Genomic DNA, 17,643 nt, shown 5'->3' with positions numbered 1-17,643 from the left:
CCCTCCTGTCGTGTCCAATCCGGGGCCCTTCCCGCAGGGGCTCAGAGCAGCAGCAGCAGCAGCACCAAGCACAGGCTCTACATCTGCTGCTGCCTCACACAGAGGCCAAACCTCTCCCTCCTACTCCCTAAAGCAAAGGGAAGAGCAACAAAGGAGATACAAAGACCTTGTGTTGTCACCTCCTTCAGCCTCCTGAAGGAATGCCACTCACAGAATTCAACCCAAAATTTGGGGAGTGGTGGGCAGGAGATGGGAGCTGGAAATCAGTCAAAATGACCAGCAGAGTCAGAAACCTTTAGAAATAAGGGATCTTTGGAAACCCACACACATAGTAATCCCCTTCACAGAAGTTACCATCAAATGAGTATCATTTAGATTTCTGATTAACTGGTTTGCTTAGAGAATAATCACACTGTTCTGTTTCATATGTGGTTTTTTTAGCCTTTCTATGCAAAACCTCTTTTTCTTTGCCAAAGTCCCCAAAATAAAAGTAAAGCAATGACTTATTTAAGGCACCCCTTTAAATATTTCTCTAAACCAGATCTCTTTTTGGCCAAGAGTCACCGGCACAAGATACAGCACATTCTCCAATAAAGGCCAATGTTGCCTCTTTAAACTCTAGTTCAGCTAACACAGTTCCGCTAACTTCACATTGTCAGTTATATATAGAATTAGTTAGCTACCCTGCTAATGCCCTTCACAGAATTCTGCTGTAAATCATAGAGTTGCTGTAACAGACACAGTGCATTTCTCTGTGAAACAGAATATTTGATGCATCTTTTCAGAGATGAAAAAGTTTTCTTTAACCTTTTTGGGTTTTTTGGTAGACCATTTTGAAATTCTCAAATGAAAGCTGTTAGTGAGAACTCAGAATATTTTACAGATAGTAGTTGGACAAGTTAACTATGCCACATTAGAATAATAAATATGTTTGTTATGCTGTATCGAATTCTTGCCCCCACCCCCGGTTTAACAATTTTGGTATTTTCAAGGAAAGGAAGTTTAAGCGTGTTCCAAGCACCTAAATAATTCAGTGTACTGCTATACCACTGAACTCTAATGGAAAAACTCCTATGGGGTTTTTTCTGAAACCAGCAAGACAATAAAATCAGAGTTTTTATTTGTATACTGCATGGCATTAAAGCAATGGCAGGAGAAAGACCTTTATTATCTACTTATTTGTGGTGATGCTATAATATGACTGATGCCATTCACAAGCCTTCTGGGTTTGTTGGCTGACAGCTAACATCAGAAATTTGCAGTGCTGGGGCTATTATGAGCAGGGTGTATGAACAAGCAACCAAATTAGAGTATAATGACTCACAATGCCTGAAGTTTTAATATTTGTGTGCAGTGGTAGAAAATAGTTCTTCCTCTCATTCCTCAAAATATTTAATGTACAATTAAAGGTTGAACTGGTAATTCATAAAAGGCAGATGAGAAAAATGTCACCATACTGACAGCATGGGAGATAAGACTCCTATCATTAATAATCATTACTGTAATACATATATTGACATGACTGAAATAAAAAATCCAGAAGAAAGCAAAGTACAATCAGGTCCTGATGAAAAAGGTTCTTAAACCCATGGAAACTCAACAATTTCTGAATTACTTCTGTTTGCAGCTGCTGTGCTCCTTTGCATGAATGAACCACATTCTATGCCAGGAATTATTTCTCTTTTTTTACTTTTCCCTAAAGCAATTTTATTCTCACCAGAAGAGAACCCAGTTTATCCAAGCAATTTTCAGAATACTAATGAGTATTCCCAGTACCTACTGTTGGCACAAAATCTAATACATTTAGGGTTCTTATATGCTGGAAATTGGTGGCAACTTCAGAGTAAGCCTCACTCTATTAATGGTTTTTAAATGCATTCTACACATGCAACAAAGATGCACACCATTTGCACAAGATCTCACGTGAATAAAGAACATGGCTGCAGAGCCTTGCCTGTAATTCAGCTTCATGTACAGATTCTTGTTCCAATATGATAAAATAGTTTGAATTAAAGCTTAAAGTGTTAGCTTCCACCCCTTCTGGGGGAAATCAGTGTAGCACAGGAGAAAGGCAAAGCTGAAGGTGCCAAAAATTTCAGCACGATTTAGACACATTAATAGTCTTACCTTGGTTCAAGAGAACATTTGTTTTCTTCACAGTTTCTACATTTTTGACTGCAAAAATAAAAATAGAAAATCATAAATATTTGGGGAAAAAAGGCAAGAAAACTTCACTGAAGCCTATTGCCCACAATGTTACTGTCATTTTCAGTAGAGGAAGATGCAGATTTCTAGCAGCTGAGAGAGCACCAAGAACTTTCAAGTGAGAGTGGGACAGAGAGCAAGACACACACAGAGCTTTACCTGGTCTTCTACTTCGCTCTAAGCATCTCTTACTGACAGAGACAAGGCCCTGCACAAGGGTGGACTTCTCTACTGCTGATCATATACACACTCCCTGTAGTCCACTTAGTCCTGTATTATGGTTTGGTCACACACACCTTTTAGTACTTGATATTTATTTTTATATCAGTCTTAGGCTAGATGTCTCAACCATAACCCCCTCCATGAGCAAAACTTCTTGTCTGTACAGAAACAGGCTCACAGGTTACTGCAAGGCAAGGCTGAGTGGATCAATTCAGTTTACCTAATAGGCAAATAACTATTCAAAAGGACAGTAGGACCACTGGATTACTTAAGGTGAAAAAACAGCTATTATAAGACATAGTTTACAGATCAGTCCTATAAGAGATGGACATCGATAAAACCTAAGAAAATCAATACCATAACATTTTTCATCTTTACTGAAGTAACCGTCTGAAATCCCCTATGTAAGCATGAGGGTAACTTTAAGCAATGTAATATGCTTGTAATATCCTGTTCAAGGCATTGAAAAATTGTTCAACACAAACAAGTCTTCTATCTGAATATGGTTGGGAAGAAAAAATCAATCAGAAATGTTCTGCAGTTTTGTCAGGCTAAAAAGGGAAAATGAAGGATAAATTTGTGATAAACTGTTCAAAATGCTTCTGGATTTCTTCAGTTTTTTCTAGATTCATCATAAAAACTTGTGATAAGAGCTCCACAACCAATGTTTTTAGCAACATAAAGAGCACCTTGGTGTGTACATTTGAAGGTCATTAGACAAGCCATTAATTTTGAAATGATTTCTAATTTTTCCTAAGAAAAGAATAGCAATGATGTGTAAAATGTTCTTCAGTAAAGAAACAAAATGAAGTTATGTTTTGTATAGGCAGGTATCACTGCAGCAAATGAAAAGAAAATGCAGAGATTAGATACCTTAAAGAGAACATATAAAAACACACTATCTAAGGTGGAAAGCAAGCCACTTGATTAGACGCATGAAGAATATTTAAAACAGAGATAACATTTTATGCTCATAAAAATGAGATTAAATACTTCCTCTAGAAAGAGATAAAAGATTCCCAGTATGTTACCACACCAAAAACACTCTAGCAAGAAGCAGAACCACCAGCAGATGTGAATGAGAAGATGGCTGTTTCTTGCCTTTAACAGGTTAATTGAATGGGCGAGGCTGAGAGGAGTTAAAAAAGAAAAAGAACACAGTTTTATTTAATTTAGTAATATTCTGTTTTCAATGGTATGAACTGACACACAGAACATAATTCATTTTCCTGATACATATTAATCACTGTCTTCATCTCACCAATTCTTTCCATTTCATAAAGTCTCTGCTACAAAAGCATACTCTAAACACTGAGTATGAGCAGCTCTTCTACACTTTGAAAGCAGTGTATGCCTTATTTACTGCTCAGTTAAAAAAAACAAGCAAGCAATAGCATTGGCTTTCTGAGATGAAGGGCTCAATGAGGACTTGAACTAAAGGGAATTTATGAACAAACCTTCTGATTTCCTCAACAAATTAGCAGCGAAAGTCAATAGGTAATAATTGCCTTGGCTAAATCATATCCTGAAAAGGCCATTCTGTGCATTGAAGTAATAATATTGTAAAAATTATAGATTAGCTGTAAAGCAGATGTCCAAGTTAACTGAATAAAGGCTGGCAGTCTCATCTGAGGTACTTTCTTAATTGAGCATCAATAAATGATTTTGCAGGTTTGTTGCTTGTATACCTTACTGCTCTATATTTGTCGGCAGGCTAATGTATTTTCTCTTACAATTCTTTTTGGCTACTTACTTAAAAACATGGTAGGACTTACTCTGTATACAGCTTTCTTTTGTCTGAACCAAGTCCCTTATTTCATACATCATCCCAAAAGAGAAATTGCTTGTTCAGTTGCTTTTTTCTCAGTTTTAAACTTACTTGTAGAGAGAAGAAAGGATATAGTGTGGAGAATTGATGCACCTTCCATCCAAATTGAGCCAGTCCAAAGCTCCATAACTCATAGTGGGTGGGGTTTCACTAATCTACAGAAAGCACATCACATAGGACAGGAATTAAAAAAAAAAATCACAGCAACCCAGGAAGTTCCAAGGTATCATTAGTACTGTCATTGTTACCTATTGTGTGCAAGGCTGCATAGTATCTCCCATGTGAGTTTATAATCTCACACTTCTGCTTAGTCTTTGATAATTAGCAAAATTGCTAAGTGTTTGTTACTGAGTACATCTCTTTTTGCAGCGCTATTTGAATGTGCAGCATGTTTCATTAATCAAGGAATTAAGAATGAAAACAAACAGAAGTTAAGCTCCTTATCTCGGAGTGAGTACAGAAGGATTGGAGAGTGGAAAGTAGAAAATATTAATAAGTGAAAATCCATTTTAAAAGGTAAACTCTTGCCAATAGCAGTTGATAATATGGTTAATTCCTAAATGAGAAAACTTATATTTTTTAAGTTAGGTTTTTGGTTACATTTGTCAGTAATTTTAAGAATTACCTCATTTCTTAAACATTATTGAACTAGCAAACCAAATAATAACTTACAGTAATTTTTTTCCTGAGTTTAACATATCAAGAAATATTTTGTCTATTTCTGATGTATGTAACAATTAACTGCTTCCAGAGTCAACAATACTTAAATACTTAATCCCATAAATTTTCCATTTCTTCTAGTATATTTCATTCAAGACAGTGAAATGACAAAAAAGGAAGCTAACTCAGAAAATTTTCAAATGTGGAAAGATTCTTAACTGGTCTTTTCACTGCAGCATTTTGCCTTTTTGTTTCAATCCTACTGTAGTCATGACTAGAAATAGGAAACACTAAATTATTCAAGGGATCAGCATCATCTTTTGCTAAGCACATCTGAAAGAAGTGCTGGTGTCCTCCCACAAGAGGTTTAGTGTCATTACAGGCCATTAGATGGAGGAAATGAAGCAAGTGAATATGATGATGAGATGAAATATAATCTTTATCAGGCTGTCTTTTAAGAAGAAAAAAATAGGAAAAAAAGAGGAAAAAATATAGTAGAGAAAAACAGTTTTAGAGCTTACTGATCTTCTTAGTCTTAAGATAGCAGCTTCTGCTGGGTGATTGAATCTAAACTTATGAGATTTGCCAAGGACAACAAGGGCCCCTGTGAAAACAAAATAATTAGACATTTACAGAGACATAATTCATCAAACTACTATAGAATAGTAGGTTAAAAAAATCTGACCAACTGCTTTCTATAAATCACAGAACAGAGAACTATTTTTAAAATTTGTCACTATGGAATGGCAGAGTTATCAATCTGTAATGACAGCACTCAAGCATACTAATCTTGGAGATCTCTGCAGTGTAAACATAACTGTAAATTCCCCTTTCATATTAAAAGCCAGCATGTCTTCATGCCAAACCCATAACCAACCCACTGCTGAAAACTTGTTTTTACACTGTGTCTTTAAGACTCCTTACACAATATCTTTGAGAGCATTGCAAGTTCCCAGGAGCCGGACTGTTACTTTAAGAAACCTGAAAGTGTGGAAGCCTGATCCATTTAATCTGAATTCATTCATCATAGCCTATGACTTAGTGTCTACCAGCTTCCACCTCAATACACAGTGAAAAAGCTGAAGGCTGTTTCAACCATATTATATAATTGCCAAAAAACCCTTTCAGTGGCCAGCTGGCTTACAGTCAGTCTCCACTATTTTCCACAATAAAGTCTCTGACTACATGGCTTCCCTTTTCAGAAACCAACAAACTACTGTTGCCAAAAGGAGACATAATATTGTCACCAATGTTTTAATTTTACTTCTGTGGGGTACTACTTTATTTAGCCATGCATCAAAACTTGTGGAGCTGGCAGCAGACTGAGAGACATCTTTCTTTGATCTGCCCAAGATCCGTAAATTGCAGATCTAAACTGCAGGGATGAGGCGACCATAGAGCGGGGTTCATTTTGCCCAGGAAGCGCACATCTTGCCTTGTGACAGACGGCAGGACCCGGCCACCTCGCAGCCATTGACGGAGCAGCGCGCGCCGGGGCCCGGCCGCAGCGTCACGACGCCGCCCTGGTTCTCTATCAAACAGTGATTCCTTTCAATCCACTGCCCCTGCAAAACTGCAACACAGACACCATCTCACCTGGGGAAGGGCTTCGGGTGGCCCTGCTGTCCCCAGACCGCCACAAACTGTTTGACACTGTGCATACTACACACCCCAGACAAACATACCATGTGCAGGACAGGGAGATTAAATACTGCTAGTAAATACCTAATCACAGAAAAAACTTACTAGTGAAACTCACTATTGAAACTAGCAATATTGTTTCTTTATTTCTGATACTGGAAAACTACATATCACTTTCTGGTCTGTGAGCTGATGTGCAAATTCTTCTGTTATGTTGAATTTTCTTAATGCCATTATGGCATTTGTTGTTTATAATTTACTAATATTTTGGCAGAAAATAATCAAACATAACCAAGCTTAGCAGAACTTAACCAAAGCTGGGATCCCACAAATTTTCCAATTTCAGTAGAAAGTTTCGGTTCTCTATCATAGTATCTAGCTCCTGAGATTGACTGAGAAAATTAAAAGCAGAAATTAAATTAAGTAAAACATATTCTAAATAATTTGAACTTTATCTAAACTATTCTGAGCAGGTAGAGTTGAAAAGCATTTTCAATGTCTCGTGATCACTTGTGCCCCTAGTTTAGGACAGAACATCTGAGAATTTGGATGTAAGATGTAGATAATTTTAAACTCCAGTGTAGCATTTCACAAGAGGGAAGAAAATTCTGAAGAGATCTCAATTTAGTCAAATCCAGTGACTTTTTGGCCTCTTAAACAAAAAATAATCACATATTTTAGCAAATATCAATAATGAGTCTCTTCTACTTAACTTCTTCAATGAAGAAAGCTGATGAAAAGAAGCACTACCTTAGCTGTTACACGTGACAAATGTACACCTCTTGGTCTGACCTGAGCATATGACAAAGCAAATTGCAGTATCATTCTCTTACCAATGTCTTGATCTTGGTCTGAGTCACTTCTTCCAATTTTGGTTGTTCCTTCCTAAAACAAGAAAAGAACTAACTTAAAAGTTGGTTACAGGAAAAGAATACTATATATACTACCTAAAAAAAGCATTGGTGCATCATTTTAGCAAACACTTAAAATAAATTGCCTCTGAATGACTGCACTGTTAGAAGTGAATGCTGTGTACTGGTAATATTTCAGCCCACTGTCCCCCTTAGCATTGCAATTACTCTTCATCCTGCAGCTATGTCAGCTTCCATGACTCCAGCAGATAAAGGAACCCTCAGTGGACGATGTTTGGACTGTGCTTGAGACAAGTATTTTGGATATGAATATGTATCCTGATCCTTTGCACTTTCACAGTGAGACTTGGTGTTTACACATATGAGATCATTATTTTAATAAATATCCATGCAGAAAGAAAGAAGCTGCAAAATGATGACTCAATTAACCAGGCTTTTCAAATTTAAAAGTAACAGAATGCCTAATTTGTAAGGGCGCTTTGTCATAGATTATGAACTCTCCAATCTAACTACTAAAGAAGAACTTTTTTCTGAAATTTAAATTACGTTTATGAAGTCTTCCTGGTGCTCATGGTATATGGGAAAATTTTCAAACCTGAAGATTCAGTAACTTCAAAAAAAGAACTGCCTAGAAACCAAACCCTCCAGAACAAGAAGATTTGAACTATATTATGGGTCTGGGATGGAAGCGAGACAGTAGATCTATGGTTGCCTGCAAATACCAATAAAAAAGAGTTTGAACAATAACACAAGGAAAAAAAATGCCAAAAAAGGCAAATAATTAAATTAATTTACCATCAGTCTATTACTTTCCATTACCAGTTCTATGTTTTTCCTTAGGATAATTTCCCAATTTTAAAGAGACACTGATTTGGTTATGGTAAAGTGATTGGTAAATGCGCTCTAAAATTACTTTAGTGGCAAGACTTTCAGTTTTATTAAAATTAATTATGGGCAGTAAACAATGTGATTTTGTATTCAAATTAGAACAAATTAGATATACTCTCTGCTCCAAGTGTATTGTAAAGCTTGAATTTAAAGATCAAGCATGAAGTAGTAATTGGAAGCCTGGAGACTGGGAAAACAGAAGCTGTGCACTACTTCAAGGTGCCCCAGTCCTGGGTAATTATGGGTAAATCACAGTGGGTTTGTGCACTGGGCAGAAAGGGAATGGTTATCACAAAGCTCCTCACAGAGCTCAGCTGTCTGAACCAACCAACAGACCCCCAGGCATGAGCCCTGCTGAGACTTCATTTGCTGGAGGGGCTGAAGGCTGGGCTGTGCCTCTGCTTTGAAACAATTACCAAGTTACATGTCAGCTTAATGATCAGCAGACTCAAAATATCCACCTGGGTTGGCTGCAACTCCTAGAAAACTTGTGGTCCATATGGCCTTTGACTCATGTCACTCAATCAAGTCAATTAGCAACATGTGTTTTATAGAGAGAGAAGTAAACCAACTCCTAAAAGTTATCTTTATCAATTATCTTCTTCACTGTCAATTATGTTCTTCTTTGGCAATGAAATAATTTTCGTAATTCCAAAAGAAACTTTTTCCAAGTTGCTGAACTAACTCTCTGGTAATTCAATTTAATTAAGAAAAGTGTATTACAGCAGTATTGGCTCAGGAAATTCACAACAGTATCCCAGTCAGTGGGGTGATTCTGGGTAAGTTTAAGTCCAACTAAAAATTACAGGTGAGACCAAGGGTACAGACATGATACAAGCAAACCAACTCAACCTGAGAAAACAAAGAAATAACCACATCCCAGGACCATGCTGAATTCATTTTTTAAATTCTATTATTGAGTTAATAATTGTAATATTTATACTCTTTCTTAATTTAACATTGAGTATTCCACCTGAAAAAGGGAAAGGTGTTTCAGATGAAACAACTGCACAACCTGACCTGAGCACACCATAGTGCATCTTCACACCCCTAGAAGTGTTTTCACATTGTTACCTCTTCTGGCTGTTTCTCATCACTAGTGGTAGAATTCCTAAGGTACATTACAGAACTATAAAAAGTAAGATTGCTTTGCCCCATCACTTCTGGAACACTCCAACTTTCAGAAAAGGTTATGAAGTACATCTTTTACTGAAACAATATACAAACTGCATATTTTTAGACTATGCATAAAAGGTCAGCTAAATCACAGGAAAACATACATCCTTTATTAATGAAAGCCAGAAATTAGGCATAGGCACAGCATCAGTTAGTGCAATTAATACTATGAAATATCAGGGGAGTAAAAGTGTAACACAATATTTATTTTGCATGATCTGGAAAATGCTGCTGTGACCTCTCTCTAGAAGTACAATGTAAAGAGTTGTTATATGGTGAAGCCTTAGTTTTTAAGGAACGGCTAACATTTTACCTTCTTGCTGTTCAGATGAAGGTAACAGACACCAGAGACTAAAAGGTGTAAAGCACAAAGAAAAGAAAAGGCAGCATCTAGAAGCAAAGAAAGAAGGGACAAAGATATGTTAGTGTGACAGAGTCATGAATGACTTCAGAAGGTGATTCTTCAAACCATGTTATGCCATTAAAATGAATATATTTAAATTAGATGTTATCAAAATTAGTGTGGGAAAGTATTTCCTCTTTCCCCAATGCCACATAATAGAAAAAATATTTAAGTAGTAGCAGTTGCTTTCAATAAATATTTATTGCTAATGTAGGGTTGAGTAGTTGAAGTTGCATGTTGATCAGCACTGGACAAAAATACTTGGTCCCTAATAATTACCTAGTGCAATTTCTTTGTGTTGGCACGAGAAAAATTAGTTAAGTTTCTCTTTCAACATGATAGAAGAACAACAAGGTTTCTGTTTTAACTATTTGCTATCATTTATAAGAGGAACAAAAAAGTCCTGTGCCCTTAAATTGTTAATTACCACAAAATCTAGATAAAGATTTTTTTATTAGTAGACAGATACATGATTTTAAACTGTATTTTACATATGTTTTGGCAATGAGTGCGTGCCTGTAGAAGTACTCATCCAACACGCCTTTCACATTAAGCAGCATCAATATTTCATTAATTTCCATTCATTTAAACAACATTAAAAATGTTGAAGTCTGGTTTAGCACTGGCCGTATCAAAAACCAAAAAATCCCTAAAACCATCTGAGCCAGCCATGCACATCTTATGCCATAATGTTCAGTAACGTACATACAATGTTATAGAAGTTTCTTAGCAAAAAACTTGCCTTAAATTAGCAGCTACAGAACACAACAGTATCTATGAGGCCAGGATTTCTATGTGATCTTCAGAAATATCCACTCCAGCAGTATCACAAGTAATTAACCTTCATGCTACATGTCTGGTATCTACCTGGCAGATCGCTCATAGGGTTAAAAGCAACATATAGTTGTTGCCAAAGTGAGCTTTTGTTTCTTAAACCTTACTTTTATCTATACATATACAAATATTCCAGTCTTAAGTGTACAAATGCATAATAAAATTTGGACCAGTGTGTCTGGAATACTTTAAACACCATCCTTTATGTTTCCACATATACGGACACATAACTGCCCTCATGCTCTGTGTACTAATTTAAATATTTTGCTTTGCTTGTAATATAATTCAGATACTTTGCACATGCATTCATAAGGGGTCAAATTATATTAATATATATGAATTCTTCTCCATTTCCAATTATTTTCTGCTTTTCTCCTCCATTTTGTCTTGTGATCTTCAACCTTCATATTTTGATAGCTGTTGTTGCAATGTCACCCACACCACTCTCCATTTCCAAAGAAAACAAATATTTTCACATTAAAGGGCAAAATAAAACAAGTGAGCATATCTCACCCTGAGATGGTATAGCACCACTCCTGTGCTGAGGATATCATCATCCATGGCCATTAGATGAGGTAAATTAGAATCTATTGTTACTCCAGCTTTTTCTTTGTTGATGTCCACACTGTATTCCTCCATGATGGCTTTTCTGTCTGTCCACTTACTTGTCCAGTCTTTGGTCAATTGCTCAATCTTAAAGAATAGAAGAGAGAACTGTTTCATTACTAAGCAGGCTATTTTTTCTTTTTGATCGTGCTAACAAATTATTTTGCCTGTCTTTGGGCAAAACCTAAGGTCTGCAAAACGTTTCCAGGTTAGCAGTGATCAAATCCTCTCAGTAATTTTGGTAAGTGTACAATAATTTCATTTGACTAAATTGGAGTTTCTGTTAGAAGGGAGAGACTGTGTGTAATGGATTGCTGTGATATATTGAGACAGCTTTCAAACAAGAGGCAGATTGTGTGGGCTTAGTGATGCACAATGGACTGTGTCCCATTAAGGACATGAGACTTTTGTCACAAACTGGCGGAGCACACTCAACATGAATGAAGGACAGCAGTTTCCTGCATCTGCAGAGCAAAAAGGAAAGGATTAAGACAAAACAGTTTTCTCTGCAATTTCACAACTACAGCAATGCTATCCCCCATGCCTAGAGAGAGAGGTAGTTACAGCACCAAGTAAATGAAATCATACACACCTTGATTTCATTCTGAAGGACCAGCTCTGTCAGATTGCCATCCTTGTCATCACTCCAAGAGGGACTGGAATTTCTCTGTACAAACAACAGCCACCAAGATCTGCAGGTTAGTTTTCTTAAGCACAGCTGGCAGGCATGTTCTTTCACTCGCCAGCATTTCAAGGAGATGAAGTCAAGAGAAGGAAAGACAAAACATGCATCTAGCCTACATCTCTCTAGCTATTGCATGCAATTTTTGGGTGTAAAGAACTGGTAGAAAAGCAGTAACTGACAGATAGTTCTGTGTAAATACGTTCTGAAGTGTAAGTTCTGTCTCTCCCAGCAAAACATCCTCTCCATGGCTTGGAAAACCAAATCAGTATTATTATTCCAACAGGGAAAAACACCAGGGATGTCAGCTGTATTGTGAGGGCTCCCAGACGTTCACAACTCCTTTGTGGGGAGACAGCATGCAGGAAGTGTTAAACATCAATTAATCTCTTGAAGCTTCCATATCCTTAAAAATAAAATATCCTGTTTTATGGTATTTCTGGACAGGTAAACAATCCAACTCTATGAAAGACAGGCAAGGAAATCCTTTTGAATCATTACACGACTACTTATAATTCAGGTTCATCAGTACAGTGACAGAAAGAGGAGAAATTACAGAAAAGCGGTTAACCTTATAATAATTACAAAATCACCCAGAGAACAGTTTGGAAAGATAAACAGGTGAGATGAAAGTAAATTACCTAAAGTAACACAAAAGTTCCAGTAGAGAAATGTTGCTACATACCAGTTCAAAGCTCATCAGCATAGTTTTCAACCTATCAATTTCTTCTCTCAGTTCTCTGATCAGTTTCACATTTGCATCCTGAAACATTGAGACACAGACTGTTGGAAAAATCAGTCTTAAACTGTAGTATAAGAAGTCAATGTGGAGATATTCCAACAGTCAGGGAGAGAGAGAATAGGCAAACTCACAGCAGTATCCCTTGCTTCACTCTGCCAGGCCCTTGAATGTACTGCCTAGGGACAGCTGGTTCTCATCTTTGACCTATTCTCTTTCACCATAAACATTTTTCCATCTCTCTTCTGAACACAGACCTACCATAGCATTTATTCCCATTATGACCAGAGGGATACATCACTGCTTCTAAGGATTTACCTTCAAAATAGCTACATTACATCAGAAAGATGCTATAACTTAAAGCTGGCATATAAAATCTGATTGAAGGAGACAAAGCCAGAGTGTCATCCAGGATGGTATTTACATAAAAGCCTTTACATACACACATAAAGATACATACATAAAGCTGATACATAAAGAATTTCCTGTCTGCTTGGTGTCAGGCATTTATCTCACTTTCAGAGATTCAGAGATTCAGTGTTTCTGTACCAGTAGTTTCTGGAAAACAGCTTTTACAGACATTTCAGACAAACACTTGAGTCAAGAATCAGCTTTCTCTGGGCTGCTGGGTCAATTTGCAGTGAGGGGAAGAAGACTGAAGGGCTGGGGTCAAGGGTCTTCTACCATGGGCTGTGCAGGAGAGTGATGGGTGCACAAGCTGGGAGGCTGAGAGGCTGTGTGTGACAAGGGACTTACCCAGGAGTGTTTATGTGACTTTAGCCTGTCACAGAGCTGAGAACTGCTGCTTGCAAAACCAAGCACACAATTGCTGCTACTATTGATGTCTGAAAACAGCTTAAAAGCACTCCTAATCAAAATGCAAATTAAATTTGGGAAACCTAGGATTAGAAGGATTTCCTTCTGCCCAAATCTAACATAGTATTGTTAGGAAAGCAAATAGTGAAGTACAACTCCAAGACTCTATCCTTCCATCTACAATATAAAACCTTGATAGACTCATGCCAAATCACAAAAGAGTACTACTAAAGCTGTAAAGTCAATGGATTACATATTAGGAAATGGCTGAATCAAGACTATTTTTGAAACCTAAATTCACTGAATATTCCTTAAATGGATGCACTATAATTCAGTCCTTAAGTCATGCAATCACGTGTAAAGGGGGCCTCATGCAGAAATTCAGGTCAAGAATGGTCAGTTACAGAACAGCAATTCTTGAGTTTTATATTTCTAGCATATGTGATTGTAGATCTGGATCAGTTTGTGCTGCTTGAATTTTGCTGTAAAGACAGACAGAATTATGCACTTCTCTGTGAATTATTTTTAATGCTGGTTCTTATGACAATAGTATCTAAAACGTCCAATCTGTTCTAACACTATGTCTTTGATTGAGAGTTTATGTTTTTCACATTTGATAAATGTGGATTGAGTGTAAGGATGGGAAATGAGAAAAAAGCACAACTGAAATTTTGCCTTAAGTGTCTGAACATCTAGGATTGAACAAGAATGGGATAGTAGGGGCAGCAATAGAATTCAGGCCTCCAATGCAGCGCCTGACTCTCTTCCTAGTACTCTGCCATCTTTTAACTTGTGCAGCCTGTGAAGGATACACATAAACAAATGTGTCTGTCATAAAGTCAGAGCTCATTCCTAGAACGGGCAATGAATGAAGCTCCGGTTCTGTGGCCAAAATTATTCCCATGTATTTAAGGAGTTCATTATTTTGTGTACTGAGAGGAAGACAAATTGTGACTGCATAGGCTACTTAGGCAGAACTCAAGGCCTCACCTCATTTACTCTGGGCTTGTTAATAATATTTTTGGCATTTGCAGCGTATCTCAAGGTACTCATGGTCTCGTTGTAGCTGGAGCTGGCAGGTGAGATAGCTAGAAAGAAAACAAATTGCACAATTTAAATATTCAGCTTAACCCATCATTTTTCAAAAAGGTTTTTTTTTCAGTCTTGCTCCTTAAAAGGATTTAAAAAATAACTCTAGGATTATTTCATTCAGCTCACAGAGAATGTCTTCTCCAGACTGTAATTATAACAGAATGAATCACCTAAAATCGAAGCTATCACCTTGGTAAGACTCTTAAACATAATTTCATGCACAATCAGCATGCATTTTCATTTCCTTGAGTATTCTGTGAAGTATTTATGAAAATCTTTACAAGGACAGACTCTAAGTGTTATAGCTGTCTTCTCGCTGCAGTAGAGGTTCTTATTAAAGGCACAATGTGTTGCCAAATGTTAAACAGTTCATAGGAACCAAACTCACTGGCAATCATAATGGTCTTGGAGTTGCCCCCCAGGCTGTCCTTCAGCAGCCAGGTGAGGATGGAGTCGCGGTAGGGGATGTAAGCCGGCCGTCTGCTCCCGCTGCTGCCCGAGGGAGGGCTCTCCACATGGCTGCTCTCCCCTTCACTGGTGAGGGTGTTAATGCTCTGGCAGCTGCTGAACACCTGAGAATTTTGTGCTGAGGGAGAAGTAACACAGAGCTCAGGAAAGGAGTTATTTTCTTCTGCCATGGCTTCTTAATTTTTTTAGATGCCATTACAGTTTATAAAGACACCATACAGCTGTTCTGCTGAGCTTTTTGATGTAAATGCAAATAACATTTACACTCAACACACAGTGAGTGAGTTGTATGCTTTTATTGCTACACTTCAATATAAAGAACTAATGTGCTTACCTAAAGTGGATATGACAATTCCAAGTGTAACTAATGACTTGTTAATATTGGCACCTTCGGTAATTCTATCTTTACAGTAACTGGGATCAGCTCTTTCGCTGTAGCAAGCAAGTGTGAAAAAGACAATGGAAAATAAATAAAAATGCTTAATTATTAATATACAATCAATATGAAAACATGATGCATTTTCAAGCAATACAAGAAAACAGAAATTATAAGCTTTGCAATTAAAAAACCCATATTCTTCAAATATTTTGTATTGCCCTCTACTTCAGAAAATTCAAACAACCATGAACAAAGGCTGTTGGTGCAATGTACTGTTAAAGACACACCTAAACATAAACTCAAGTCTGAACTGGGCAACCCAATCAGAGTGGTTCTGAATTTAGAAGAACAATACACATTTCACATCTCCACAAGGGTAGCCTGGCTCAGTACAAAAGTCTGTATATTCCCTCAATGCCACTTTCTCTGACCATACGTGCATGCTAATTTATGTTCTTGAGAAAACAAAAGTCCTTTTCTCTAACTGTTCTATAATTCTTCAGCTCAACTTCCATCTTTCTGTTTTCTGTCACATCCAGCACAACCACATGTACCTCACTGAAATGCACAAGATCAGAGACTTAGGAACTTCAGGAATATAAACAACATAGACAGTGAGATACAACTATTTTCTCCTGCCCATGCTGGGCAGTGCTAGGCAGTCATGAGGAGCGCATTCCTTTTTGCCCCTCTCTTTTCAAGGACAGATTTAGTAATTCCAACAACACTTACTGGAAAAGCAACTTAATAAGAATATAGAGCTGAATGGAATTACCTTAAATATATGCAAAAACACAGTATTGGTTCTGAGAACCCAGGAATTCTCTTCCCCAGTGAAAACCAATACCCAGTACGGAAGAACTATTGACAAAGACAATATTAGCTTAATATTCCCTGTTACTTTATAAGAAAGTCAGGCTTTCTGTTAGTTCAACGAAATTTTAAAATATTAAACTTCATCTTTTAAGACAGTATTGCCAGCATCTTCAGAGAAAATTACCTCTCTGCCCTTCAGTATATTATTACCTGCCTGCAAGATCCACTAAGTTGATCTTGCTTGCAATTTCAGAGGGAAGATTGTTCTCCAATATAGCCTGGAAAAAAAAAATCAATAAGGAAGATTATTCCCCTTAATTAATTAATGAAAATAAAATTGATGTGCTCTTTTGTTTAAAGCTGAGTTGTACATATGACTCTCTCTGCCTTTGTTTGTGACCTTAACCCTCAGACTATGTTCAAACCACTAACCCAACAGCTTTCTCACCCCATAGAAAAACTACCCTCTCATGCCAATTTCCTCTCAAAAAACCTTTACTGCCTAGAGACTCTAAAAGGCTTTCTTGTAGACCTTGCAGAGTTATTTTCCACTAATGTATTCCAAAGGTCTTTTGTGAAACTAAGGAAAAATATCCCAAAATGTTCTGTGATTACAGGATGTTAAGAGTGTGAGATAGAAAAGGTCTATTGGATCACTGAACGACTTCCCTGCCAGGGCAGGATGTAATTCCTCCAGAGAAAGGCTGCATTGTCTCAGGGAGACTACTGGATGCCAAATGCTAAAAAGATGAGCACATCTAAAAAGCTGGACAGATACAAAATTTTGGTATAAACTAATGCTGTACTTCAATTAAGAATCCTAAACAAGCGTGATAAAACATAACCTCAAACATATTCACATGTAATTTTCACAGCATCTGAGGGGTTATTGCATTTCAAAGGGCTGATTGAAACTGAAAACATTTCTTTTAAAAGTGAGGTTTTGGCATCACTTCTGACTATAAGCTTGCACAAAGGAACAGAATGCTTCAACAAACACTCAACACATCTGCAGTGTGATCCAAAGGAAATAAGTAACAGCTTCCAACCATTACTACAAACAGCGCAAAATAGTGACAAGTAAACAATGCACAACACAGTGAGCAATGCTTTTGGAAGTGAGGAAGTTGGGTTATTTTTAGCTAACCTGAGTGTAGTGGATGGTGAAGATAGCATGGGATCTGCTGCTGGCATTGTGAATATGTGTAGCTGCTGTGATTCTAGAAAGAAGAACAAACCATTCAATTACAAAGGGTTACTTCCCTGTATTGGGGGAAATCAAAATCAACAAATACAGCAGATAAATGAAAAAATGT

The 17,643-nt window shown here is 37.2% G+C and overlaps 1 protein-coding gene across 1 annotated transcript in view; it reads right to left on the bottom strand.

Moving 5' to 3' along the window:
* Positions 1-17,643, bottom strand: part of STARD9 (StAR related lipid transfer domain containing 9) — a 99,239-nt gene that overhangs the window by 33,325 nt on the left and 48,271 nt on the right. Inside the window, exons 9-21 of the mRNA XM_054275033.1 lie at positions 17,475-17,547; positions 16,538-16,605; positions 15,467-15,564; positions 15,053-15,250; positions 14,563-14,660; positions 12,703-12,780; positions 11,928-12,002; positions 11,243-11,422; positions 7,390-7,441; positions 6,351-6,488; positions 5,437-5,519; positions 4,307-4,410; positions 2,128-2,175 (exon numbers count right to left, since the gene is read on the bottom strand). Coding sequence (XP_054131008.1) covers positions 2,128-2,175; positions 4,307-4,410; positions 5,437-5,519; positions 6,351-6,488; positions 7,390-7,441; positions 11,243-11,422; positions 11,928-12,002; positions 12,703-12,780; positions 14,563-14,660; positions 15,053-15,250; positions 15,467-15,564; positions 16,538-16,605; positions 17,475-17,547 — 1,293 coding nt within the window. The remainder of the gene's footprint in view (positions 1-2,127; positions 2,176-4,306; positions 4,411-5,436; positions 5,520-6,350; positions 6,489-7,389; positions 7,442-11,242; positions 11,423-11,927; positions 12,003-12,702; positions 12,781-14,562; positions 14,661-15,052; positions 15,251-15,466; positions 15,565-16,537; positions 16,606-17,474; positions 17,548-17,643) is intronic.

The sequence above is a fragment of the Melozone crissalis genome, unplaced genomic scaffold (assembly GCF_028551555.1).
Source record: "Melozone crissalis strain CALT ecotype California unplaced genomic scaffold, PUWL_Pcris_2 ptg000018l_1, whole genome shotgun sequence".
Classification (NCBI taxonomy): domain Eukaryota; kingdom Metazoa; phylum Chordata; class Aves; order Passeriformes; family Passerellidae; genus Melozone; species Melozone crissalis.
This window is presented reverse-complemented; position numbering and strand designations above follow the sequence as displayed.